The sequence below is a fragment of the Accipiter gentilis genome, chromosome 29, assembly GCF_929443795.1.
Source record: "Accipiter gentilis chromosome 29, bAccGen1.1, whole genome shotgun sequence".
Taxonomy (NCBI): Eukaryota; Metazoa; Chordata; class Aves; order Accipitriformes; family Accipitridae; genus Astur; species Astur gentilis.
The window spans coordinates 20,206,543-20,234,233 of NC_064908.1; the positions used below are offsets into that span (position 1 = coordinate 20,206,543).

Consider the following 27,691-nt stretch of genomic DNA (forward strand, 5'->3'; position numbering starts at 1 on the left):
ATCGCTGCTGCCATCTGTGCCATGGTCCTTCCCGACAGGCAGAGGGTACCTTATACCCTGATGGAAGGAGGTGCATCCCATGCGATATCAGTGCTCTCTGCCACGGTAGCGCTGGTATTTTCATTAAATCCCATTTAAACCTCATTCTTCAGCACTCTCAGAGCTCGGTGCTGTGCACGGTGGGTTAATTTCTGAGCAGCTGCGGCCAGAGCACTGAGGCAGCTTTGGGTCCCTGCTGTAAGGACTGTATTTCAGAGACCCTCTAAAGGGGCAGGGGGGTGATGAGACGGCAGAGCCACACTGGCAACAGGCAGGGCTGGCCGTGCCAGGACAGTGGCCGCCTCCACCCGCTGCTCCATCCTATGGCAGGTTTGGGCTGCAGTTTCCCCCAGCGTGCCACAGGACCGTGCCAGTGCACCCGCTGCCCCAGCAGGGACCCCTGCCCTCCCCTCCCTGCCGATGCAGCTGAGACCATCTCTCTTTTGCTTTAGGTTTCTGAGAAGTTTCTGGGTGACGGGCCCACAACGCCGAGGCTCTTCCAACAGCTGGCAGGACAGCAGGTCGGAGGAGCTGGCTTCTGTGCGGAGGGCTGTCCCAGCCCAGGCAGAGCTGTTAGCCCTGCGCTTCTTCCTAGCAGCATGTGCGGACAAAACCAAGGCAGGACTGGGGTAGCGTGGGGTCTCACGGGGCTTCATCTGCTGCTGAAGACCACCCCGCTCCTCTCCAGGGGTGGGCAACCAACAGGCAGGTACTCGTCCTGACTCCTGCCCAGCCTGCGTGCCGGCCTGGGGGTCCCCGCGGCTCATGCAGCCCCTGTCGGGGCAGCCAAGCTTGGCCCGGTGCAGCACTGCCGCCGGCCGCCCCGTGGCACCACCGGCAGCGTGTGGTTGTGCGTGGCTGTTGTTGCTGCCGGTAGAGCTTGTTTAGCTTGGGGGACCTGGAGCAGGTGGCATGGGAGCAAGCCCAGCTTTCCCCGTGGCAGCCGTGCCCAGGCGGTTGTGCCCACGGTCCGGTGCCGGCAAGGACGGCCGCCTTCCCCGGCTCTGCCGCCGGCCCGGCACACCGCTCTGCCGGGGCAGGGCTGGAGCTGGGCTGCGTAGGAAGCACATGCGCTAAGGAAGACAGCAGCTGGCTTCAAGTCTTTTCTAAAGCAGCTGACTTCAATAGCATCTTCTGCTGTTTAGGACAAAAATCCTCTCCCTGCTCCTCCCCGGGCTCTCACCCGGCTGGCGTGGCCGCTCGCCAGCTGGGGTTATGTTTTCTCTCCCTCTGTTCTTTGCATCTGACTGGTTCTCCTGTTACCTCCCTAGTGTTTAGAGCACATAAAATGTGTTGGTTCTTTTGCTGATTATGATGACAGTAAATGCTGATTTTAAAGGCAACCTCCTCTCCTTGTTGCAATGTATTCACGGGAATGGGCTCGTGTTCAGCCGGGGCAGCGTGCCGTGGCTTTTCGTGGCTGAACGCAGTGGAGGGCAGTTTGGCCGCGGTGCCTGGGACCAGGGCACTGCATGCTCCCGTGTGCTGTCCCCTGCATTGCACTGCGTTCCCTGGCCTGGGCACAGCATGTGCTGGCCAGCATGTATCTATGTGCTGTTGGGAACTGCAGCCCTCGAGCAGCCCTGTGCTGGTCAGGAGAGCGAGATGCGAGTGCAGACCATCGCTCCGGTTATCAGAGTCAGCCAAGCACCAAAGTACTTACAAGACAGGTCATGGAAGCTATTGCAGAGCTCTGTGCTTTGGTGTGGGTTTGCTCCTTGCCGCAGTGCATGGCACATCGCAGGCTTTCAGCCACAGTGACCACCAAGGGCTACATGAAAAATCCCGAGTTTAAGCTAATTGCCCATCACTTGCAAAACACACTCAGAGTCGCTATGGCAATTCCCAGCAGCACTTTGAACCAGATCCTGAGTCACCAATGCCTTGAATCACATCACAGCAGCGGCCCCCCTCCTGCAGCCATAGTGTCCTGGTCTCACGGAAGGCAGGCATCGCTCCAGGAGTGACGCCCGTGGGCACCCGGTGCTTGCTGGGGCCAAGCACTGCTCTCCTGCAGGGACACCAGGCAGGACATCCCTCCTGCCTGTGGGGAGCCAGGAGGAGGAGGTGGCACCAACAAGGAGGGTCAGAAAGACAGTCAAAAAAGACAAAGTCTGCCTTTTTAAATGAACTGCAAAATTTATTACAGTGGTTTGCTCCCGACAAGGAAGTTGGTAACCTCCTGCCTGGGAAGGAAGGGTGGGGAGTGGGGAAGGGATGAGAGGGAGAAAAGGATGTGAGAGACAGAGAGAGAGAGACACTTAAGGACACTTTTCATTTTCTGAAAATAAAACATCTTTTACCTCCCAAACCATATTCTCCAGTTGTTTAAGTTCACAGAAAGAAGAAGGTGAAACCGAACCACAGACTTCAGGAGGAAAATGCACAAACGTTGAAAAGCAGAGACAAACATGCTCTTCTGCATCTAACAAGCTTCCACAAACCGCATGGCTCTGGCCACAGCGTCTGCAGCTCCTCAAGGCACCGGCTCTGCGCAGAGCCGCAGCGGACAACAGCCTCCTCGACACGAAGAGCAAAACGCCGCTGTGGACAACAAACCTGAACCAACCCCAGCCGTGCTGGAGGAGCCCCAGTGGAGCCGGGGGGGGCTCGGCCATGGCCAGGGGTCTGTGCTGGGCTGCCTGGCAGCAGGGCGAGGAGAGGAGACCATGGCTGAGACCGAGAGCAAGCAGCAGCGAGAGTCCAGTACATCCCAGCTCTGGGGGCTGCAGCCCCCCAGCTCTGCCCAGTCATGTCTGTGAGCCCCTGTCCTGTGACTGGAGACGAACTGATAACTCTTTGCTTGTGGCTTCGGCACAGCATTTGCTGTCACCTGGGGACACGGCAGAGCACAAAGGGGGGCCTGGGGGCTTGGCTCGACCCGGCCCGAAGTGCAGGACAATTCTTATTATTCTTTACCTATGCTTGGGCAGGTAAATGGAGGACGGGGCTGTAAAGCCCCCCAGCTCCCCTGAGCCCCCAGGCACGTGCTGGCGTGGAAGCAGCTCTGGGCTGTTTGCAGTCTGGACCTGCTGCTGCCCTGGCACCTGCGGTGCAGGGGCCGGACCCTGCACCTCCCTCTGCCCCCATCACCGGTGGGCAGGAATGGGACAGGTCCGTCCCGGGCCCCATCCTGCCCCTTGGCTGTTCTCCAGGCGCTGCCTGGACACGGCTGATGGCTGGAGCAAGGCAGGACCTGCGCTGCCCAGGGACACTGTCCCGGAGCCACCCCGTCCCCGCGTTTCAGGAACCAGCTCGGTTTGTGGTGCCGCCTGGGCACTGTGACCTGCAAAGCTTTCCAGCCGTGGGGATGTTGTGCTGGCACTGAGGACACAGCAGCAGGGCCACCGGCCCTAAGTGTCCCGAGGACGATCCCCTGCTCCCGGTACCAAATCTCTTAGAGCCTCTGCAGCAAAGCTTTGACATCCCAGAGACATGCTGGCCATGGATACCTGTGGGCTCTGGGCACTGCGGCTGTCAAGAGCTGCAAAGCCATGGCTGCTGTCTCCAGCATCAGCAAGCACTGAGAAAACAAATCTCAGCCGAGGGCCCAGCACTGCCCATCCCTGCCTGCCCTCGCTCGGCAGGGGCTGCGGCGGGGTGCAGAGCAGGCAGCAACACTGAGGGGAGCCAGGAGAAGGGACCCCGGCACGTGTGCCCTGGGGTCCTGGCTCGGCTGCGTGGGGCCGACATCTCCAGCCCGAGCCCTGGCGTTCTGCTTGACTCCTGCAGAAATCCTCTGCCTCTGTGCTGGTGGCTGGGGACACCCCGACCACCACGAAACCACAACCCGGAGGGTTCACCTCACCTCTCCCCTGCCCTGTGCACGAGGGGCCCTGAGACATGGGGCAGGGTTGGGAGAGGGATGGCAACGGTGGAGAAATGGCTGGTAGGGACAGCAGGAGGGGAGCATAAATAAGAGAAAAGCCAGGACAGGCTTTACCCTTCCTTCGTGCCACAGAGCCGGGTCGGGCAGGCGGCAGGTTGGGCACCGGCGGTGCAGAGGAGCCAGGGGGCCAGCGCTGCCGATGGGGCAGTCCAGCAGCCGAGCCCACGGCCCCGCAGCCATCAACTGTCCTTACTATGTGTTAAAATAAACCACCTGGGACTTTTGCAATAGTATAGGTTAAATAGCATCACTGAGAAAGGCGGGGTGGAGAGGCGGCACCGGCCCGCCAGCCCCGGGCACACGTCCTGCCCCTGCGGCGCTGCTGGCAGCACCGGGGCTGCGCCGGGTCCGTGCCGGCGGCCACGCTCAAGTCCGCTTGGCGTGCAGCATCTCGATGAGGAGGTTGTTGCAGGGCACCTCGCCGCTCAGGTGCTTGTGGTAGAGGTACTCCTCCGCCTGCATGCTCAGCGCCCGGACCTCTGCCAGCCGCAGCAGCAGCTGGCGAAACTTGTCCGTGGAGTGGGGGTAGTGGCAGACGGTGTACTCCAGCAGCGCCGCGTTGGCCTTCTCCTGAGCGTCCTTAGCCAGCGTGTGGTTGTCCAGGTACTTCACGTCTGCAAGGGAGGAGGACGATGGTGAAATGGTGCTGAATGCGCGTGTTTGGCCCATCCGTGCCGTGCTGCGCTGGGTGCACCAGGAGGGACCCACGCTCCTGTGTCAATGCCCCTTGTGCACAAAAACGCAGTGCAGGAGGGGTCCCACGCCCCATCCCTGCCCTGCCTCCCGGGTCTCGCCCGCTGCTGAAGTTGGACACCCAAACCCCCCCGGCATCAGGAGGACCGATGTCCCCCTGCCCTTGCCACCCAGGAAGCTGCAAAGCCAAAAGATGTTGCTGGCTGCGCCCACACAGAGGGAGCCGTTGCCATGAGCCCCCTTTAATTCCTGAAGGTCGAGGAAGCGGCTGAATTAATTCCCCAATAAACCTGGTCTTTCCAATGTGGCAACTGGGCTCACCAGCCTGGAAACCCTAATCCTCCGCGCCTCACCAGGGTCGCAGCAGCTCCCCCATAATCCTGCTGCCAGCTCTGCTGCCTGCGGGGTGGGAAGCAGCGCAGCACCAAGGTGCAGGCAGGGTCTGGCAGCCAAGAGGCCACTGCAGCCCTGATGGCAGCACTGCAGGAGCTGGGGCATGCACAGTCCCAGGGCAGAGATTGTCCCTTTGGGACGACGGGTCTGGAACTGCCCTGCAACTGCAGCCGTGGCAGAGGAGTGACTGCAGGGACAACCCCAGCTGGTGGGTCGGGGTTTCTCCAGGCTTTTGGGGCAGCCTGAGCTGGGGTCTGCCCTCCAAGGATGCTGCCTCAGTGCTCGGGTTGCCATGAGCGCTCCGTGAAGGAAGCACTGATTTTTAATCTGCGCAACATGTTGTTAAACCGGCCCCACACGCCGATTTCAGTGGCTTGAAGGAAACAGTGCCGTGCACTGCCCCATCAGCCGGCTACAGCTACACGCAGCAATGGTATCTCGGCGCCTGCCCACGGGAGACCTTGCTGCAAACCCCGGCACCGAGCCCATTTGGGGCAAGCGGATTTCATGGATTTACTGTATGGCACGGAGGCACCCAGTAGCGCCGCGCTGGGTAACGGCACTGCCGGCTCCACCGCCCACGTCCAGCAGCCGCAGATGCACGGCCAAATTCAGGACTGTGTTGGCAGCCCCGACACATTCCGCCCATAGGCTGGGAACAGGGAAATCTGGGCACGGTTTCTGGCCAAGGCAGCTGGGATTTGGGGGTTTGTTTCTGGTTTTCATCCCCAAAAAGCGGGGAGCCAAACATGGCTCTACCCAGAGGGCTGAGCAGCTTTCGGGAGGGCAAAGCGCAGTGCTGGTGACGGAGGTGCCTGAGCAAGAGGGAGCAGACGGGACCCCCGTGCCACTGGGTGGGGGTGTCTGTGGACCCCCCTACACCACCTGGCCCTGCAGGGCTCCCTCAGGGGAGGCCACAGCACCCAGCGCTGCTCCAGCCCAGCAAAGCTGGGAGCCCCCGGCCTGTGCTTGGGCTTCGGGCCGGGCGCTGTGCGGCACAGGCACAAAGCGCCGCAGGTTGTGCCAAGATGCACTTTATCAGATCACCCTTCCCTTTTCACGCCTGCGGCACATTTGCTCCTATTGTGGCCGTCTCCCTTCTACCCGGGTTGTTGTTACGAAATCTCTTTATCTGCATAAGGTTATTCTGCATGTCATTAAAAAAAAGAAGTTATATTGATAAATGTCAAATCTATCCCCTGAGTTGGCTCAACAATAGCTAGTTCTACTGGATGAACTCACCTGGTTCTCTGAAAGACCCTATTCACTGTTTAATTGAATATTTGAATAATCTTTTCATTCCTGCAAGGAATAAAGAATGTTGTCCAAATAACATTGACTCACTTCATTTAGAGACACTGCAGCAGTTGCAAAGACTGTCCTGTGACAAAGCCTCCCATCACACATACAGATATGCCTGGGATTATTTCTATGCCCTCAAGTGTTCTTCCTATTCACAGCTCCTTTTGTTTGGGAGAAGCTGCTGATAAATTGCAAACGCTTAAGGGAATGTGGGCTATAAAAGCCTCTCTTCCTCCCCTCCCCAAGAGTAGCTGCTTCATGAATGTAAGTCATGAAATCGAATGATAGGTCAATCCATTAAGGCTCTATTAAGCCCTTCTGTAGAACAAAGCTAACCTGTGCCGTCCTCATAAATATTGCTATTTTGAGAAGCCCTAATTTTAATTAAATCTCTTTACCTGCTCAGGAGAGAAATCTATTTAGAACTCAAATGGCAGCTCTTGTGAGTGGGGCTTGGCTTTGACTGTGCTGTGGCAGAGTGGTAAATGTGGAAATTCTCTTGTTAAAGGCAATTACATCCTGCACATAATACACAATCCCATCCTCTACAGCTGAGCCTGCGAAGGGCAAATTACTCCAAGTGAGCTCTGCAATATGGAGAGAAAAAGTTGGATTTGGGGCAAAATGATGTATGGGAAAACACAGCTATTTGATTCCACACCCTCCCTGAAAGCCGCTGCTCCAGGGAAGCAGAACCACAGCTGCGATCGGCACAGCAGCCGTGGCCGCCGGTGCTGGCCGTGCTCTGGGAGGACGCTGCCCTTGCTCGATGTGCCGTGCCGTGGCAGGGGTACGTGGGGCAGCACAGGGGGTACTGGCCCTCCCGGTGCTGAACCCGCGGGGCAGCAGCCAGGGAAGGTCCCAGCTCAGGGCACAAGGCCCACCAGCTCCTTTATTTCCCAGCCCGGGCACTGTTTGTGCCATACCTTATCACTGCTTGAACAGCAGATTATCGTACCTAATTTCTCTTGATTTCAAAACAGCTCTAGAGGAAAAGAAAGCTGCGGAGGAGATGCTGCAGGTGCAGGATGGGACGGCAGCGCGGCTCCCACTCCTCGGGTGCCTGTGGCTGCCGGACTTGCCTGCTAACCAGACATATCCACAGCAAACCTGAGTCAAACCAGTGGATCCTTCAGAGCTTACTGGCCCTGACCCTGGCCCCTAGGATGGGGGAGTGGATTCCCACTGCCTACATACAGTATGTCAGTGCTCCCGCTTAACCCATTAACCCAGTGATGGTGCTGCTCCTGGAGCAGGCTGGCTCCTCAGCGACGGTGACATATAGCGATGCAAACTCTCCCTCAAGCACAAACTGCCAAAACTCACAGCAGTCTCCATACAGCGCAGAGTGCAGCTCATGGCCTGCTGCACTTGGCAGTGAGGCACAGAGCCACTGGCAGGACCCCCCCCCAGATGGGACCAGAAGTGCAAGCACAAACCGAGGCACTGGGACAGGGACGGGGACAGGGACAGGGATGGGTTGGGATGGGGATGGAGACAGGGCTGCCCCAAGCTGGGCTCACTGTCCCGACTCAGCACCAGCACCCAGCCGCTGCACATACACAAGCACAAGTTTCCCTGGGGAAATGCCAGTTCCTGCCCTGTCCGGGTGGGTGCAGCAGCCATGGAGGTGTGGGAAGTGAAGCAGCCACCGTGGCAGAGGTGCGGGCTGGGAGCGTGGCAGCCAGCTGAGCCCCTCGCAGGTCCCACCGCCATCCTCTCACAGGGAGGTGAGATCTCCCACCAGGACGAGACCGAGGGGAAGGTGTCAGCACCGGTAATGAAGGCAGCCAGGCTCCCTGGGGTTCCCGTGGTGCTCAGCACCACCCACAGCCACACCACCCCATCGAGGGCTGAGATCCCTCTGGTGAGACTTTGACGGGCATCCCTGCCTTGGGGCGATGCCTGTGGGGAAAGGAGGCTCATCCCTGGTTGCGGTGGATGGGGAGATGCTCTCTGCAGGGGCGGCAGCATGGCCAGGGTGGTAGCAGGGCAGGAGCAGGGCAGGATCAGGGCAGAGCCGCTGTGCAGCCCCAGGGATGTTGCAGGCTCTGGCAGCAGCACCCGTGCTCCGGTGTATTTTGTCTAGGTGAGGCAGGGCTGTGTGAACCCGCCGCCTCGGCCCGACCGCAGGCTCCAGGGCTGAGCCTAATCAGGAGCCACGCGCAGCCCCTGCCCGCTGCGGTGGCACGGGCTCTCTGACGCAAATCCCGGGAGATAGGGCTGTCCCCGGCTGCCGCCTCTGTCAACACGCCTGTTTTGCTGCGGCCATATCAGCCGGTTGTTTCCCTGCCCGGTCCGACGGGAGAGTGACCAAAACAGTCTCCGCTTGGCCAGCGGCGTGGCAACGGCCCCCGCGGCTGGAGGCAGAACCTGACCCCGCAGCGGGAGACATTTCGGAGCCCCCAGCGAGGCGTGGGAGCCGGCACATCCCAGCCCTCGCTCCTAGCTCCTCATTAAAAGCCCCTTCGCTGCCCGTCGGCGCAGCAGACGGCACGGCTGGAGCCTGAGCTGCGCCTGGTCCCTCTGTCCGCGCTCCCACCACCCCCCCGAGACCCTGCGGCAGCACGGCCATGACACCCGAGCGCGGCCGCCCCCCGTCCTGGTGCCGCCCGCGGCAGCACTCACCGAGGCTGAAGAGGATGAGGAACTTGAGGCAGACGAACTCCTGCCGGTCCACCTGGAGCGAGTGCAAGTGCAGGACGAGCTCCTGCGCCCGCAGCACCAGCGTGTTCAGGATGGAGCCGGCCTGGGTCGCGATGGTCGACATGTCCACCTGTGGGGATGGGGACGGTGTCAGCCATGGTGGCCACAGTCCCCCCCAAACCGGCTGCAGGGACCCTGCGCAGGGCAGGAGCCGGGCACCGGCCCAGAGTACGGACTGAGAATTAGGAGTGTCAAAGCAAAGGCTGATGAGTGAAACAGTAATCCTCTTTATCCAGCACTGGTTAAAACAGAGGGGCCCTTTGCAGGGTGCTGGCATCACAGGCACCCGCGTCTCCAAAAACCACTCCTGGGGAGGGAAGGGGCCCCTTCTCACATCCCGCCTCTGTGAGTACAGGTGTGGCTGTTGATCTTTCCATGAGAAACATTTTTCTCCAGAACCAGGAGCTGGATGGCAGGATGGGACAGGCCGGGATGGCATGGGACAGGACAGAATGCAGTGGGATGGGATGGGATGGGATGGGATGGGATGGGATGGGATGGGAAGGGATGGGACATTCTGCACAAGCCATCCCATAGCACAGCAAAATGAACCCGTCCGCCCTGCACCGGGTAGGCAACCCTCAGCCAGAAGTAAGACAAAAGCCACCCCGCACCCTCCCTCCACCCCACCACCCGGCCCCCACCGACCCCTCCGCAGCAGCCACCGCCGTCTCTGTGGGCCAGTGCTCACCTCCTGGCCGGTGACGAGCAGCACGCTATGCTCCTTGCCGTGCTGCAGCTGCCGGTAGACGTGGTCGAACACCAGCAGCTCGCTCCAGCAGTTCTGCAGCAGCTTCATCTGGTCACCCACCTGAAACACAGCCAGAGCAGCGCCGCTGACGCCCATCGCGCCGGGGCATGGTCGGCCACGGGGGAAGTTGGGGCTGTGTCCGCACAAGCCTGTTCCCGGCTGGCAGGAGGGGGCTGGGATGCCCCGGTCCCTGCACCACCCCTCCGGCCCCCCAGCTCTGTGTTTGAGGGTCAGCTTTATGTTCTAACCCTGTGGCAGTGACGGCTCAAACTCACACCATCAGCTGCTACGGCGTGTTGCCACATTAGCATTGGACCTGGGCACGACTCGCACCCATCTGTGTCTCACCCTGACCACAGTAAAAAGGGGTTTTCTAACGGACTGGCATCAGTGTCAAAAAAATCCAACTTTCACTGCTCACGCGCCCAGAAGTAGAGCAACAAGTCCAGTCATTGGTGCCATTACATGAAGCAGAGAGTGGATGAGGCCTTCTGCCACCAGGATGAGCAATGCCTTGGTACAGATACAGCATCAACATGATGCACTGGAGACATGACAAACCTCTGCCTCCCCCCAGGCCTCCAGGTGACCTGATCTACAGAGACCTGCCCAACCCCAGGTCTGCTTTGTGCATGCATTTGCTTGGCAGGCCATCATGGAGGGGGGGTTGCAGGGAGCATCACCCGTCTCTCTCAGGAATCTGGCTCCTCCAGGTGGGACAGGACTTTGTACTCCAGGACTTTGTCCCTGACCCTCACAGCCTGGCAAAAGCCTCATTTTTTTAAGAACCCGAAACCCTCCTCACCCTCCCAGCTGCAGAGCGTTTCCCAAATTCTCACACACACATTTATACATCGAAATTGCAGTCTGACTGTGAACAAGCTCCTAGCAAGGAGATGCTGCGTCTGATTAATGAAACATTAATTGCAAAGCCCTGGTCTGGCTCCTGGTTCCCATGTCCACCCCTGCCAGCGTGTAACTGGGCTGGACGTTGTGCCCCACTTCGTCTTGCTACTGGTATCCCCTGCATCGCCTCCAGCCCTCCCTCCATGTTGGGTGGGAGGAGAGGATGGCCAGACTGACACCCACAGCACTGGTTAGCGTCTATAGCAAGGATTGCAACCACCAGCACCCTGCGGCCGCGTTACACCTGCAGGCTCACGCCCCATGCGACACCTTGTACTGCGCTCACACAGCACCGACCCCGTGCCTGGCAGATATCCCGTGGGAGGCCAGCCCGGCAGCGAGATCCCCTTGGGCAGGCAGGGAGAGCTGGAGCTGCACCCCTAGTAAGGGGATGCTGGGCTGGAGGAGAGGAGATGGGCTGGGCGGCTGCGCAGGGCCAGCTTTGAAGCAGCTCAGGGTGTTTCGGTGGCACTTGCCGGCTCTTATCAGCGTGGGTTTTCCCCCACCAGGCACAACCTCCCCGAACCACACACAAATCTTTAACAAAATGACTGCTGGCTGCGTCCCCGGGCGGGAGGGAACGCGTGGCTGCTGCACAAAGGCCCTGTGTGTCCCGGCAGCCCCTCTGGATACTTTAAAATGAAAGAAGACAGTATCCATCCTCGCCTCCCTGCCCAGGGTGGCAGGTTTGTCGGGGGGGGGGGGGGGGACAGAGCTGCTGCAGCGCAGCATGGCCACGGGGGAGCCGCCGGCCATGGGGCATCACTGCGCCCTGCACCTGCCAGGTCAGCCTCTGCCCACGCTTCAACACACGTGTGATCACGTGCACGTTTGCGCGTGTGCTGATGTGTACGTGCAGGCACAGGTATAAGCGTCCACAGCTACGCTTTCAAAGAAATAGCCGCGATTGCCTCTGGTAAGAATCTCAACCCAGGACACAACTGCAAGGACCTCCACGGGTCCTGCGGGAAAGCCGGTGGGCTGCGGGCAGCGCCAGCGATGGGCAGGACGAGCTGCCAGAGCCAACGGCTGCGTCTGGCGAAACAAAGAGGCCGGGGTCGTGGTGTGACGCGGGGCACGTGGTGTGACGCGGGGCACGCTGCCATCCCAGCTGAGGGAGCGGGCAGGCAGCGTGCCGCTCAGCTGCCTTCCCCGCCACGCTGCCGAGAACCACCATGGGTCCACCAGCTCCGTCCCCTCAGCATTGATCTCCGTGGGACCCCAACTCCTTTCTGCAAAGAGCTGAACCCCCGCCCTGCCCGGAGCCCCCTTCTCCTGCAAGGCTGTTGTAAGGAAAGGGCGGGGGGTTATCAGTGATACTTCCCTGCAGAGCAAATTCAGCGCCAGCAGAAGAGCTCCGCAGTGCCATTGTGCTCGCTGCCTTTAATAGAAGGAAGACAGATGCAGTATCACAGGACTGGATAATACCCTCGTTTTGCTGAAGAGGCTGCAATAAACCAGTGCTGGAAGATTGCAAAAGGAATAGAAGTCAGATGAGAAAGAGCTTTATGGTCTCAGAGCCCGGCACTCCCCGTGAGCTGCCGGGATTTGTTTCTCAAGTGCAGTGAGTGGCCAGAGCTGGATGCGCAGCAGCACGGGGAGGGAGATGTGGCGCAGAAGGCAGCTACGGCGACCAGGGCTGCGGCGCCCACTCCTGCCCAACGGCACGAAACCCACCTGCAGCAAGATGCAACGGGGCTGCCGAGGCCGGGCTCGCCACCGCATCGCCCAAACTGGAAAAGGAGCCACAGTACACAGCCCAGCAGAATAGACCATGAGGTTTCTGTTCAGCTGCTGAACAAAGAGCTGGGGAAAAGCTCGTTCTGCATCAAAACAAAATGGAGATTTTCGGAATTCGCGATGACCTCTGCCCCAAGGTGAATGGCTGGCTGTAACCACGGCCAGTCCCTGCAGGGAGCTGGGCTCCTGGCGCAGCAGCGTGCTGCCAGCCCAGCCGCACGCCCCTGGCCAGTGCCGAGCTCCTCTGCTCTGGCTGAGTTGCAGCGTTGTTTTGGAAGCTCCTTCCTGTGCCTCATTCCTGAGCAGGACGAGCTCCAGAAGGGACAGACTGAAGGTTTTAGCCTGAAAATGGTTTTTAAAAATTCAGCTTTTCCAAAAGGAAGCATTTCAACATTTTTGAAATCTTTTCTTCCTTTAAAAATTACTAACCAGCTTCTCCCAAACTCTACAGGCGGGTTCAGCTCCCTCAGCAGAGCACCTCCCTGCATCCCATCAGCAACACATTTCGCCCTGCATGGCTGTTGCATGGCTGTTCCCCGGCCGGCATTCTCCGGCATGCCACAGCCTTTCCTGGCAGCACCGCAGTGCACTGGAGCCACGTGGCTGTGGCATGGGTTGGGGCGGGGGATGCATCTGGGGGCATGACAGGGTGGGCTGGGGGCTCTGAGTGCTGGGCAGGGCTTGGGGACATCTCCAGAGACCCCAGCCCTGCCTGCACCCCAGCACCACGCTGAGGGTCCCTGTGCCCCAGGCTGGGGCGGCAGCAGGCATCACCCCACGGCCCCGCTCTGGCAGTGCGGCTCCGGGCTGGAGATCACCTCCCCTGTGCCCAGCGCCAGCCCTTGGCCTCCCAGGAGGAGAGGGCTGCTAATGGACGGCCACTCAGAGTCAATCAATCCTCCCGGCGAGGCGACGCGCATGCACTCTCGCCTTTAAAAGTTAAGCAAAGGATCTTCCTCTTTTAATGTCAAGGCTTTTCAACGGAGTGCTTTATCAAGGACCTGATGCAAGCTGTCTTTAAGAGGCGATTTTTATTTTTTTTTTAAAGCAGGCATTTAACCCATTCACAAAACACAGCAGCGAAACGCTCCCCGCACAGGGAGAGCACTCCCCTGCCGCCGAAAGCGCCTTGATGCTGAAGGCCTCTGACCCACAGAAAAATGCATTTCCCTGCAGCAAATGGGCTGGGACCAAGGGCAGGAGGGGGCCAGGGTGTGCAGAGGCACGGACGGTGCTGCCCGGCTCCAGGACCTGCATGTGGATGTAGTTTTAAACCTCCTGCAACCCTCCCTGTGGGTTCATAGGCATGAGGAGAGGAACTGTTGGGGCTCCCCAAAAAGGGCTCGAGCCACCCCAGTGCCTCAGCATCCCGAAGCCAAACCCCCGCGGGGACAGCAGAGCCCTGCTTGCGCTTGCTGCTCCCTGCACGGCTGGTCCAGGGCATGTTCCCACCTCAGGTACCGCCGTCTGCCCTCGAACATCTCTGCAGCGTTACGAAGCGGAGTGACCCACCAGCAATCCTTCTTTGCTCAGAAGCCCTGAGCGGGTCCCAAGACATCGATCCCAGCCTCTCCCCACCAGCTTCAGCACGCCACAGGCACGAGGAGCGCTCGGATGCCCCTGACCTGCCCTCACCCCAGGGATGTTGTCCAGGCCTTCTCCCAGATCACTGGTGCAGGATTTGCCCCAGCAGCTCCCACACAAGTGCACGGCACACACCAGTGCCCTGAGCCGCAGCCCGGGCAATTACTGGGTGCGAGCAGGACCTGTCACCTTGGCTACCAAGAAGTGCGAAAGTGGATTACCATCCGCCAGACACCTGCAATCGAAACGCCACACAAGGCTAAGGTGTTAATGGTCAATGCAGGGCCCCATCCCCCTGCCCAGATACCACCGCGGTGGGCATCTTAAAGCAAAAAACCACCAAGACCAGTGCGGCAGGGCCAGGATCTCGTCTCCCTGCTGGCAGAGAACTGTGTCCCAGTCTACTGCTTTTTCCTGGGGCTCGCAGGCAGCCAGCTGCAAAGCTGCGTGGGCATCGTGGCTCTGCCTGTGCGTCCCGGGAGCGAGCGCAGGGCTCTGCCAGCCGGAACGCCAGCAGGCAGGGAAAGCCATCACATTTCCCCTAGTGCATAGGATGCTACACATTGCTGCAGCATCCATGACCAGAAGGAGATTTTAAATCTGCCAAAAACGCTCTGGCCGTTGGCCAAGAGATGGGGTCAAGATGACCCATGCGTGCTAAAGGCAGAGAAGCAACTGACTACAAATAGGCTTCGTCGTGGCTCCGAGATCTCTTAACGAGAAGTGAGGGACAGCAGCCCAGCAGACAGACCCAGCGACCCGCAGGAACCCCTTGGTCCATGGGAACGGTTCTGCCCTCGGTGTCCCTTCCCCCTGACACCGGTGCTTGCCTGTGGATGGGAGTGTGGTTTGCCCTGGCCCCACGGCGAGGAGGGACCAAGGAGGCGATCGGCATCAGCCCACCTCCCTGTGGCCGTGCCATGCCCCTCCACCGGCGGCAAGGACTCGCCGCACACCCAGGCCAGCCTGGCCTTCAGGCTGAAACCGCGGCGATTTGTTTAACATTCCTGGCTGCTCATCCCAATCTAAAGGTCACTGCACCCCTGTGTGCACAATATTTATATGTACGTATGGCAGTAACACCTATATAAACCAGGCTGTGCAAGATACATGGCTATAAACCAAACCGAAACCAGACACAATGTGAGTGTGCAAGCATGCGTGTGTATGCACATCTCTCTGTCTGTCCCTCTCCATATATATATAAAAAAATTACATCTGAAAGGACAAAGTTGCCTGAGACTCACGACCCAACAAAATATATTTCACCCCCGGCCCATATTTTTCTTCCTGAAGAGATGCTGCAAATCTTCCCTCAGTCCTGACACATCTCATCTAGACTCAGTTAAAGTTCGTATTTATGGGCGTCAGCGCTGACCTCTTCCACCTCCGCCCGCGCGGCCTCGCGCCGCGGCTGCCTGGCCGGCCCTCGATAAACAAGCGGGCCCCCAAATCCCCCTCTGCCGCGCGGCATTATTAGTCTTGCCTCCGAAGGCCAGCGCAGTCCGTAATTCTCTGCCTGGTGACACGAGATGAACGCCGCGACATCAGTCTCCCCGGCGGATTGGCATGGGGACCCTCGTTTGTCAGTGGCAGACTGACAGAATTACTGGCCCTTAAATGAAACGATATATCTGGGAAGTTAAATCTGTTTTCAATCTGACTGCCCCGCGCCTGTGGGCGGACGTGGCGTGTGAGCCGATGTCAAGAGGCCATTAGCCCATCTCCCCCCTCCTTCCCCGGGCGCAGCGGCAGAGCCGGGGGGGCTCTTCCCAACGCCCCCCACCCCGGCCACCCCACCGGGAGGAGATGGCAAAGCCCCCAATCTGCCATTGCCCCTCACCAGGCTGCTAGTGTGGGAATGGGAATGGCAACAAGACCTGCCACCTCCCGGGGGGGGGGGGAATCTGCTCCCGCTCTCCCTGGGCAGGGAGCAAAGGCTCGTCCTGGCCAGGCATGAGCCAGCAGGACCCCACGGCCCCGAGGTTTTGCTCCGTCCTCTCCAGGCTCCCTGCGAGGCCTGCAGGCAAACCCAGCTCTCTGCAAAACAGCCCTGCGGCAGAAGCACGTGGGTGCTGAGAGCGTTCAGGCAGGGGATGCCGTGCATGGGGTCATCTGCCCGCACCCCCTCCTCACCCGCCTTCACCCCCTCCCTGCTTGGCATCAGCCCAGTGTGGTGCCCCGGAGCAATGTCCCAGCCCCATGCCGTTCCAGCCCGGATCCCGGCGCTCGGATGCCCCTTCCCCTGCCTTCACACAGATGTTCCCAGGGGATGGAGAGGGCTGCTGCCATCTCCTGCTCTGAGGAGCCCTGAGCACCCAGCAGGGACTGCCTGCATGACGGCCATCGATCTCCGAGATCACAATTTTACTCCGTGCTAGCAGGCTTTAGGGTAAAGCCATAAACTCTGCACTAGCGGGAGTTCATTTACCGCCCCAGCAGCTGTTTGCTTTTATGTGCCAGGCAGGAGCAGGAGTGGGGTTTCAGGAGATGCAGACCTACTCCTGCTTCCCAAAAGCTTCTCCCCACGTGCCCAAGGGAAAGCCACCACCCTGCGCCAGGGAAGACGCACCATGCCAGGTGGGTGGTGGGCAGCCCCAGCACCATCCCTGGAGGGAACATGCCCAGGGGGCCCGGGCACCACAGCCCCGTGCTGGGGGCTTGGACCTGCCGGGTTCTGCTGTGCGCTGCCGAGCCAGCGCACGGGAGGGAGACAAGGCCAGCAACAACCGCGCTTTCTCACGCTCCCTCTGGAGTCAGGGTGGGACATGGTGTCGTGCAGTCCCTGGCCCTGCGAGACACCGGGAATCTGCCCCACGCTTACCGCGTGGATGAAAGCAAAAGGCATGAGCCCCCGGGGTGGCAGTGATGGACAGGGATGCCCAGCCGAGCTCCCATCCCTGGGCACTGCACCCCCTGTCCTGGGCACGGCAGGATGCCGGTGGCCCTGCCCAGGTGAGGTCTCTGGTGCTCCTGTCGTCCCCCCCAGCCCCACAGCAGGAGGAGTGCCCGCTGACGCGGATTCACACGGAAACAGCCTATTTTGGTGGCACAATCAGGCTGACAATGGACTTACAAGGCTACGCGGCACCAGGAGCTGAATTCACACTGTTTACAATATCTCCTGCAAAACAACAACCACCCTGTTCCCAAAATCCAGGCTGGACACTGATATGATTGAAATGAGCCCGACCCACTCCTACAATGCTGTTTCCTGACACTGTTCCGGCAGCCGGGGGCTATTTTGAGCTGTGAGGCTCTGCAACACTTGGCCCCATGGCACCCCGTGGGATGGGCATGGGGAAGAGCCTGGCCCTGTCCTGGGGCACAGTCCCCACGGCACCACGGAAGGAAGGTGATTTTGGCCACAGCTGGTAGCACAGCCTCATGCTGGAAGCACAGGAAGGCACCCAGGTCTCTCAGCTGCCCCAGGACATGGCTCTCTGGGTTTTGGCCACATCATTGCAAAATTTTCTCTCCCATTTCTGCACCAGTTTGTGATCCTAGTTCAGCCCAGGACATGAATGGAAAATGTCTGAAAGCTTGGCAAGGTTTGCAGGATGGCAGAGGCTGTCCCACCTCTGCTAATCCACCCCTTGGCCCCAGCAAGTATTTGGGGGGATTTGCTAGAGGGGATGGCCTGGCAGGACGGGGGTCAGTTCCATGTCCCCCAGCCGGGCACGCTCACAGGCTGCTGGCAGCAGAAGCAGCTCTGGAGGAGGCTTCGTGGCGTCCCCTGCCCCGGCCAGCCCTGTCCTGGCTCCCTGGTGCTAATAGGCACCCACCCGACAGCATCGATTTTCCTCCTAAAGATGGAGGAGAGAATTGTCTCAACTATAATTCCTCAACGTTACATTTTTCAATTATATCTTGAGCTTGACACCACAGTCACTCTGCCAGCGATTGCTCCCACACCTGCCCCCACCGTGATGAATCTGAAATCATTAGCTCTGCGGCGACAGCGGGAATCGCTCTGATGCGGGGAGCCAGGAGCAGGACAGGGACGCACCAGCAGATCTGCAGCACTGGTGGCCCCGGGCTCATGCCCACGGGCATTGCCCTGTCCTCACGGCATTTCAGCCCCAATCCTGCCCATGGCAGCATCCCATCCTCACGGCATTTCAGCCCCAATCCTACCTGCCTCCCATCTCCCACCCAGTGCAGCGTCCCTCCCCGCCACCAAGGTTCCTACCTCCAGCTCCTTGAAGAAAATGCAGCTCCGTGCCCACTCCACGATGGAGAAGAGCGTCTGGTCGGCCATCTTGCACATGAGGCCGAAGGTGCTGAGCTTCTCATGCCGGCCTTTGCCTTGCTCTTGCTGCAAGCAGGCCAGTATCCGTGCCTTCACCTGGGCCTCGTCGGGCTCCAGCTGCAGCAGCTTCAGGATGACCTCGGGGATGTCGGGGGGGGAGCTGCTGGGGTAGGTCTCTGGGTACACGTAGGCAGGCATGGACTCGTGCGCGTTTGTGTAGTGGTCCGGGTACTCGGACTTGATGGTGCGGTTGGGGAAGGAGGGGTAGTGGTAGCTGGTGAGCGGCACGTGGCTGGGCACAGTCATTCCCAGGGAGGGCGTCCCGTAGGGGCTGCGCTCGTAGTCGACGGGCGTCAGGGCGGCAGGATTGGGCGGCAAGGTCTTGGACATGGCGTGGATGCTGTGGATGGTGGAGGACAGGCTGTAGTCGTTCTGCACTGGGGACATGATCTGAGGCACGGTCTCCAGCTTGAAGCCGTTGGCACGGATCAGAGCTTTCTTCTGCTGCTTTAAGGCACGGTCCCGCTTGTACATGGGTCCAAACTTGTTCCTCCCGCCGCGCATCCTGTCTGCACGCACAGCTGCGGGGCAGAGAGAGGGCAGAGGCTGCAGTGAACCTGCGCGGAGGGAGACCAGTGCTTCCACGTGGCATGGAGAAAGCGATGGGGGGGGGGGAGGTTTGGTGGCCAAACGGGGCTGGGGGGCACTGGGGAGACCTTCCCAGAAAGCCGCCGGCAGGCTGTGCTGCTCCCAGCCCAGCCATGCACACCATGGAGGTGACATGGCAGGCTCAGGTGCCTGGCCCCGGCTCTTGCCTTGCTGGTGTCACCCTTAGAGCCTCTGGGAATTGCAGGAAAGGAAGAAACACTTGGCTTTAACTACAAAACGGGCTGGGGGATAAAGCAGCTTGCATCCCTCGCAGGTTGAGAGAACAGCCCATGAACCCCAGACAGACGAGGGGGATCGACACCCACTTTCATTCTTACGACCCCTGGCTCTGGAGCAGCCCTGGGATTTCCTTGTTTCTGCAGAGCCTGGGACCCCACAGCCCCCTCGGGACCCTGGTTCGCCTGCATCCAGGCTGCACATGCTTCTTTTCTGCAAAGCTCTGCCCCTTTCACAGGCCGCACAGCTGGCAGGTCCCGCCGGGCGCACTGCACACCACAGCAGGGCTGTGCCGGCTTTTTGGCAGGAGGCTGCCCATCTCTGCTGGGTATCAGCTATGGCCAAGTGGCTCTGCCGCAGCATCCCACTGGTGAAGTCACTCTGACAGCCCCATTGCAATCTCCCGGCTGTAGCAAAGCAGATGTTCCCTCCGAACCCCAAAAGAAACCCAAGAATGTGTCAGTGCGTGAGGGAGCAGGTGCTTCTCTGCAGCAGGAGCTCGTCCCTCCGCACCGCCCCGCTGCGCTCCCGGGGACTGCTGCCCCGGCCCACCCTTGGAAGAGCCTCAGCTTGCTGGGAGCTGGACGGCGGTGCAGAGGGATGGAGGAGAGCGCGCCAGCGAGCACAGCCCACAGACTTAGCATCAAAGGGAAAAAACCCTCCGCTAGTTTCCGTCCCTGCTGACAGCAGGCAGGCCTTGCTTTTGTGTCTCAGCTGTTGTTACCTCTGCCTCTCTTTTGCCTATTTATCCTGGGACCGCTGGAAGCACGGACAGCCCCCTCAGAGAGCCAGGACACCTCCCAAACTCTCCGAAGGCAGGCTGGAAATGGGGAGCGTCGCTGGGAGCAGCAGCATTTCCAGGGCGAGCAGGAATGTGCTCCCAGGGGAGCTGCCCCGTGCTTCCTCCCTCATTCTTTATTCATGAAAACAGCATCTCGCTGGGAGCAGGGCAGCCAGAGGCATCCTCTGAGGTGAGGTGTGCTGTGGCCCCCCCACTCCTGAAAACCTGCCCACACGCCTCTGGGAAAGAGACAGCTGCCCTGGGGCCGTTCCCAACTTCAGGGGTACAAGGGAGATGGCCGCAGTCAGAATGTGTGCGTACCCCTGCCGGGATCCCCATGGGCAGACCCCATCACTCAGCCCGAGCTGGCATGGGCAGGACTGGCGTCCCCAGCCACGCACCCCGGCGATGTCAGAGCGCACCGAAAGCCCAAATCTCCCACCCACTCGACGTAATGTGTTTCCACCACTGCTCAAGGCTGGGCCCAGCGATGCCCAGGATCACATCCCAAGTGGACCACCGTGACTCTGGGCAAGGGTGCACAGGCAGGGACCCCACACAGCCAGAGGTGCTCACGGCCTGGTCTCTCAAACCCTCCGCAGACAACTGCTAGTACACCCCCTTCCCTCTCCCAGCAAGGACACAAAGGGAGAAGAGGTCTTTTAATTCCCTCCTGCGCTGCTTTTCCTGCCGTTTGTGCCTCACTTGGGATCGGGAACAACTTGCCATTCACTGCATCCCAGCTGGCTGCCGGGAAGCAACCAATGCGCCCCGACCTCCGGGGCAAGGGGGCCTGAGTGGAGCCACCCAGGAAGCGCTTGCACCCCCAGCACCCCCCAAAGCCCGGGGTGCAACCAGCCGGCACGGCGGCAGGAGCGGGCCCCCAGCGCACCCCCTTCCCGCTCCCTCTGCCTCGCCTGCCCTCGTCCCCACGCAGAGCCCCGGCTGGTGCGAGCTGCAGGCTGAGCTCTGCCTCCCCTCGCCCACCTCGCCCTGCCCGGGGCAGGGACGTGGGGGTGCCCGGGGGGTGCCCAGGGGTGCGGGCAGGCTTGGGCTAGGGCTGTGCTGCTGTCCCCAGCCAGGCTTCGCTGCAGCATCCCTTCAAGCACTTCAAGGGGGGCCTGGGTCAATGCTCTGTCCCCCAAATCAATCATCTCGGGCTTACTTTTGTCCTGTGGAGCTGGAGGATCACCTTCAAAGTGTCACCTCAGGTTCCCTGCCCAAAAATTCTCGGAACTGAGGCTCCGGTTTTTACCACAAAAGAGGTGGTCCCATGGGAATATCACTGTGCACTGGGGGATCCCCCCCAGCTGCCTGGCTGCAGGGCTTTGCTAAGGAGCTAACAGCAAAAAAATAAACAAAAAAAAGGCTGTTTAGGAGGAGCAGCCTTCCGATACCCCGGCTGCTGCGCTCCCTGGCCACAGGACCAAAGGAGCTCCACAGAGAGCAAGACAAAAACTGCTGAAAAGGGGCAAACTGAGACCGCGCCCGTTCCCCCCCGGCCACCCCAAGCGCTGCCGCTGCCTGCCTGCCCCCAGAGGCCCCAGCGCCTGCCCAGCGCCCAAATTGTCCTCCAGCACCCGTCAAAACTGCCAGAGCATGCACAGATTGATTTAAGGCACCAGTAACTCCAGCCCGGGGAGGAGAGTGAAACTGGGATCTGTTTGGAGACGGAGCTGGAAGCCGGCCCACTCTGGGAGTTTGCAGGGGCTGATTTTGCAGCTCGATGTTGTGTCTTACTCCTGCGCCTCCACTCGCAGGCTCTCATCCCGCTCCTGGAAGCGAGCGGCCGCTGTGCAAGTACACGCAGTACTTTCTGATTAACCCGCACTCTGCCCTGAGCTCCTGGGCAGGCGAAGCCCTGCGCAGCGAGCCTGGCTGGGTGAGGGGTCTCAGCCTGGCCGGTGCATCTGGCCGCTTTCATCTGCTGCAAAATGTAAACGATTTCAGGGGACAAGAGGTGGGGGGGTGGCTGATTCGGGGCGGGGGGGGGGCTCCTTTCTGTGTCTGCTTTTGCTTTGCAGTCGCCTGCCAGCGATCTGTCCCCCTGGCTGTATTTTCTTGGCCCATGCTAAGCGTTGCAGAAACCACAACACACGACTTGGGGATGTTGGGGCCCAACTCTGATATCTCAATCGGGATCGACTTCTGTGAGACGAGTGAGGTGGTGGCCGGGGGGGCTGTAATTGCACTCCCCGAGAGTCAGACGAGAAATCTGTTATAGTAAATGTCACCAAGAGGAAAAAATGTAATTCGTGGTGGGTCTGCAGCAGTTTTATTGCAAGCCCCAACATTTTTAACGTTTTCCTTAAGTCTCGGCTTCTGGAATTATGTGCCTAAGGAAAACAATAATTTCTACGCTATTTCCCAACCCCTCTGCCAGCAAAGAAAATCCTGGAAAGTTGAAGCCGCAGCAGCCAAAACCCCCGGGGAAACAAAACAAAAACAAAAAAAGGAAAAGCAGGAGGCGACGCGAAAAAACGAAATTTTTTTTAACTTGGGAAGGAAAAACGGAATCGAAGCGGCCGCGGGAATTACCGGCCCGGGGACGCGGCGGGGACGGGCGGGCGGCGGCGGGGACAGCGCGACCGCCGCCGGGGGAACGGCGCAGCCCCGCGGCCGCCCCCTCCGAGACCCCCGGCCCCGTCCGCAGCCGCGGAAGCCCGGCCGTGCCCGCGGGGAGCCGGCCGGCGGCTTAGCCCTACCTTCCAGGCGCATCCCCACGGAGAGGCACTTCTGGAAGCGGCAGTAGGGGCAGCGCTTGCGCTGGGTCTTGTCGATCTTGCAGTTCTGGCTCTCGGTGCAGGTGTAGTGCTTGTTGTTCTGCACCGTCCGCTTGAAGAAACCCTGCGGCGGCGGGCGGCGGCGATGCGGCGGGCACCGGCACCGGCATCCCGGCAGCCCGGCATCCCGGCAGCCCGGCATCCCGGCAGCCCGGCTCCCCGGCTCCCCGGCAGCCCGGCATCAGCATCCCGGCCCCTCGTCCCGCTTCCGACGGAGGCTCCCGCCGCGACACCCACCCCCCCCCACCCAGCCCCCGCCGCCCCCCCCCGGCCGCCCCGCCGCGGTCGGGGCTCCCGTCGCGGCCGCGCTCCCGTCCCGCCGCCGAGGGCGAATCCGCCGCGAACGAAAACGGGCGAGGAGCGGCCCGCGGCCGGCCCCGCTGCCCCGGCCCCCGCCGAGCCCCCTCCCCGCTCTCCGCTCAGCCCCGGCCCCCTCTCCCCCGCGCCGCGGTCCCCGCACAGCCCCGGGCGCCTTTCCCCGCTCCCCGCAGAGGTGCCGGTCCCCGCACAGCCCCGGCCCCGTTCCCCCGGGCCCCCCCGCTCCCGCCCCGGCCGGCTCCTACCTTGCAGCTCTCGCAGGTGAGCAGCCCGTAGTGGTACCCGGAGACCTTGTCCCCGCAGACCGGACAGAGCTCGTCCAGGTCCTCATCATAGGAATAGTCCATCCCCTCCAGCGGCCCTGCTGCGGGACAAGCCGGCGGGTCAGCGGGACGGGACGGGACGGGACGGGGACGGGGACGGTGGTCCCCAGCCCCTGCGCTGGGTGCGGAGCGGGAGCGCGGCGCGGCGGAGCCGGAGCGGAGCGGCAGGTGCCGGAGCCGGAGCCCTTTATAGCGCCTGGAAGAGCATCTCCATGTTGGTGCGGGCGAGCGGCCAGCCCCCCGGGGGCTGGGGAACCTCCTCTGGGGAGAGCGGGCGGCTCACGGCGCCGGGGACGGGCTGGGGGCGGAGGGACCTGCCAGCCCGGGGACGCGGGGACACGGCGAAGGGGCCGCGCTCTGCCCCGCGGCCGGGCCCCGGCCCGGCAGGCCCCGGCGGGCAGCGGGCACGGCACCCCGGGGCGGCAGCAGCCCCGGGCCGAGAGCCGGGAGTGGGGGGGGGGGGGGCGGGCAGAGGGAGCTGGGGGGCTCGGGGCAGGAGCAGCCCCCGAGGGCAGCGCTGAGGGCGGCAGCTGCTCCCCGGGCTGGGGGGAAGATGCTCGGCCGGGCCTCGGTGGCGCTGGGCTCCGGCCCCGGGGAACCCGGGGCAGGGGGCTTCTCTCTGCGAGAAGGGGCACGAGGCCCTTCCCGCTCCCACGGGGCTGGTGGAGCTGCCCCACGCCGTCGGTGGGGAATAACGAGCCCCCCCACCGCCCCGGGCATCCGGCCTGCAAAGCGGCAGGGCCAGCGTGGGAGCCGGGTGTCCTGGGGGCTGGAGCACAATTAAAGGTGTCCGAGCAAGAGGAACACCCCGCGGCCGGCCCTGCTCGGTGCACAGCCCCTGGACCCCCGGGTGCTGCCAGAAGCACCCCTGTTACCCTGCACCAGGCGGTCCCGCCAGCCGGCCGACTGCGGGGAGGTGCTCAGAGAGCCCGGGGGAAGCTGCGTGAGGAGCACTGGGGTGTGCAGCAGCTCCCGACACCTCCTCTGGGGCCACTGCTAAGGAGGTGACAGTTCAGACCTAGCGCCAGCCACCCCGCACGGAGCGGCTACGGCCAACAGTATCCCGGTCCGCCGGTCAGACAACGGTTGTTCACTGCCAGTATTTAATTCATTGCTGCACATTCAGGGGATTCTTAATGAAATGTTCCGTGACGGCAGCAGACCGGCACAGCAGCACCCATGCTCCCAGCACGTCCTGTTTATTGGGATGCTCCCAGGCCGGCTGGCCACACACTGCGGCCCAAGCACTTGGCCATGGGGAGCTCGAGGCTCCGGCTCTGAGCTGGGCACTGGAGCTGAACCCGTCCCATCAGAGCTCGGTCTGGAGACCCTTTGGGGCTGGCGCAGAGCTGCAGTCTGCCCCAGCCCAGCACGGGCAGGAGCCTGCTGCCTGCACAGCCTCCGCGGGGGGGGCTCCGATTTGAGGTGTTTTGATGCCGAGGGAGCTGCAGGAAGGGCAGCGGCATGGGGATCCTGAGGCTGTGGGTGCCCGAGCTCCTGCACGGCTGGGGGCTGTGCTGCCGGCAGCACCCGGTGAAGAGGAGCCATGGCTGCTGGCCCCACACGGCTCATCCCGCACGGCTGATCCCACACGGCTCATCCCACACGCCTCATCGCACACAGCTCATCCCACACGGCTCATCCCGCACAGCTCGCCCCACAAATCTCATCCCGCACGGATCATCCCGCCCGGCTCGCCTTTGCATGCCCGCTGCCGCCCGCGGGCGCGCTGGATAGGAAGCGGCGCTGGCAAGGAGAGCGGCAAACAGGAAACGGGCTCGGTGGAGCATCGCTCCAGAGCGACCAGGAATCAAGCCCTGGCTAAGAATAGCAGCAGAGCAGCCCCCGGTGCGGGTCAGCTGCCGTTTGGCCGGGAAGGAGCACGCCCACCGCCGGCAGACCCCCTTGGCCGTGGCCCTCACGTTCGCCGCGAGCTCCCGGGGGAGCTGCCGGGCAGCCATGGAGCGGGACCTGCCATCCGGGAAGAGGAGCCCAGGAGGGGCCGCGGGTCAGGAGAAGAGCCGAGCAAACCCCACAAGGAACAAAAGCAACTCGGAGCCGAGGGTTGCGGTGCCTGCCGGTGCGGGATGGGGAAGGGTCGTGGGCTCAGCCAGCCCCGGGCGCCACGGGGTCCCAGCCACCTCCCACGCCTGCTCTGGGGTGTGGGCGCTGCCTGTGTTCCCATGGATAACACGCAGTGCTGGGGTGACCGGGACCCCCAGCTGCCACGGGCTGGGCTCCCAGAGCCCCTCGGCAGCCAGATCTGTCATTTCTGGGCAGCAGCACGGCTGAGGGGCCAAGGCTACGGCGAGGCCTCGCTCTGCTGCTCGCGGTGTGCAGTCTCCATCCCCGCGCCTGCTGATGGAGACGGGACGGGAAGCGGAGGCCCATGCACGGCTCCGGCTTCCTTGCCAAGCCCTGCCGCGTCTCCAGCTCTGGCCTCGGCCGCCACCATGCCGGGGAATGGCGGCAGCGGCCAGGAGACGGGTGGGACCACGGTTCTCCCCACGGACACATACTCACCGCGAGGCGGCTGCGCGCCCTGCTGCGCGTGGGACCGGTGTGGCAGGACAGCCTCCTTCACGCCGCCGGCCAGGAGCTGTGACCCGAGGAGCCTTTGTGGGGTGTTGGGCACCGCTGGCCCGTCTACAGCGGGCTGGGGGATTTATGGGACCTGTGTCCAGCGGGAAGGTGTCGGGGATCTGGCTGCGCACACGCCGCCCCGGGCAGGACACCGGCCAATCTCCTCCCCATGGGGGCCAGGCTCAGCTGGGATGGACCCACTTCGGTGCCTTATTGGCTTCTGTGGCCACGTGACGGCGCTGAAAAACATCATAATTAGGCTACAAAACGCTGCCCATAAACTAGCATTAGAAAGTGACAGCGGAGATAAGTGGGACCCCCGCGGCAGATAACGCGCCATGGGAGAGAGACCTCGCGGGGAGGTGGGGGGCACCGGCGGGTGGTGGCGAGCGCACCAGCACCCACGGCCACGCTGATTTACGGCCCGGGGCAGGAGGGAGGGGGCCACGGGCACGGGGCAGGACGCCTCCGGGAGGAGTGCGAGCCCACCGCACCCACCCAGCGCTGGGACCTGCAGCTGGGGCCTCCCCAGCCCCCAGGGGTCTCCTCCACAGGCGAGGGTGGGAGGAGGTTCCTCCATGCATGGGGCCCCATGCCTGGGGTCCCTGCGAGCTGGCGGCGCCTGCGGCCGGCAGCTCTGCATGTGCCGAAACAGCACTCGAAGAAAGCCAGTGCCCCTGGGCTGGGGACACGGTGGGCAGCCAAGCCCCCGGCAGCGGAGGTGTGTTTGCCGTGTGTGTTTCCCCACGCTCCAGCGCCAGGCACGGTCCTGGCCCACCAGCACCATGTCGGCCACAGGGCTCGGGTTGAAACACGAGTTTGCCCTGTGAAAACACGAGTGCCGGGGTGAGAGGCCGCGTGCGAGACATCCCGTCCCACCAAAGCAGGGATTTGCTCCCGCCGTCGGCCCCATGCTCCGGCCGTCCATCACCAAGGTGACTCCCTGTGTGTTTGCGCGCAGGGTCCCGCTCTTTGCCTCGTCCCGCAGCGACGACAGCCCCGAGGACGGGCTGGCTGCCGCAGCCCTGAGCCCCGTGCCGGCGCAGCGAGGGCTGTGCCGCAGCTCTGCCCCAGCCAGGCAGCTGCTTGCACCCAGGGTGGGACGGCAAGACCCGTCATCCCAGGCTCAGGGGTCAGGGAAACGCTGGTCCCTCCTCGGCACCAACGCAGCCCTGACGTGGCACAACAGTGACGGGCCCTGTGGCGTACCCACGCCGAGTGGGGGGGGAGCAGGGAGCCCCCCCGGTGCTGCGGCCGCAGGGAGAGGAGCGGGAGCGGCGAGCTGCGCAGCCCTGCTTGTTTTTTCCTCACTCTGCAGCTGAAGAGAGGAGAAAAACTAATGAAAACAGAGCTCTGGAAGAAGCGCCAGGCCCGGAGCGGCTTCCGCCCCAATCCCCAGCAATTATCAGCCGCATGCCAGATGTTCCGATGCAATGCCAATGTCAGAGAAAATAAATCTGTGGCAGGTTCAAGGTCCCTGCCGGGCCGGCATGCAGCGGCTCACGGCTCAGCACCGCACGAGGCGGGGATGGAGCTGCGGGGCGGCCGCGGCCGCTTCCTCCCGCCGGGCATTGTTCCCCTGGGAAGCCCCGGCCTCATGCCGGCCGCTTGCTATTTTTGCAGCAAGGTGCTTTCAGGGGCAAATACGTCCCTGCTGGCCTTGGGCACTTTCCTTTGCACGGGCCCTTGACAAGGCCGCAGCGCAGCTTCTGCAGCGGGCGCGCAGCCCCGGGTCAGGGCCAGTGCACGGGCCGCGGCGCAGC

The 27,691-nt window shown here is 62.0% G+C and overlaps 1 protein-coding gene across 1 annotated transcript; it reads right to left on the bottom strand.

Annotated features, from left to right (window-relative positions):
* Nucleotides 1-4,294: 4,294 nt before the first annotated feature.
* Nucleotides 4,295-23,369, bottom strand: NR5A1 (nuclear receptor subfamily 5 group A member 1). The gene is made up of 6 exons (XM_049831630.1): nucleotides 23,268-23,369; nucleotides 22,627-22,768; nucleotides 18,196-18,836; nucleotides 9,714-9,833; nucleotides 8,945-9,092; nucleotides 4,295-4,542 (listed from the first exon to the last, which is right to left on the bottom strand). The coding sequence occupies exons 1-6, from the start codon at nucleotides 23,367-23,369 to the stop codon at nucleotides 4,295-4,297; spliced, it is 1,401 nt and encodes a 466-aa protein (XP_049687587.1).
* Nucleotides 23,370-27,691: the final 4,322 nt, after the last annotated feature.

What these genes read in the sequence shown, in the direction of transcription:
- NR5A1 (XM_049831630.1), bottom strand. Translation starts at nt 23,369, where the DNA reads ATGGACTATTCCTATGATGAGGACCTGGACGAGCTCTGTCCGGTCTGC. An exon ending in TTTTCTTCAAGGAGCTGGAG is followed by an intron (nt 9,834 to 18,195) that starts GTAGGAACCTTG and finishes GCTGTGTTTCAG; the next exon opens with GTGGGTGACCAGATGAAGCT. An exon ending in CCTCATCCTCTTCAGCCTCG is followed by an intron (nt 4,543 to 8,944) that starts GTGAGTGCTGCC and finishes CCTCCCTTGCAG; the next exon opens with ACGTGAAGTACCTGGACAAC.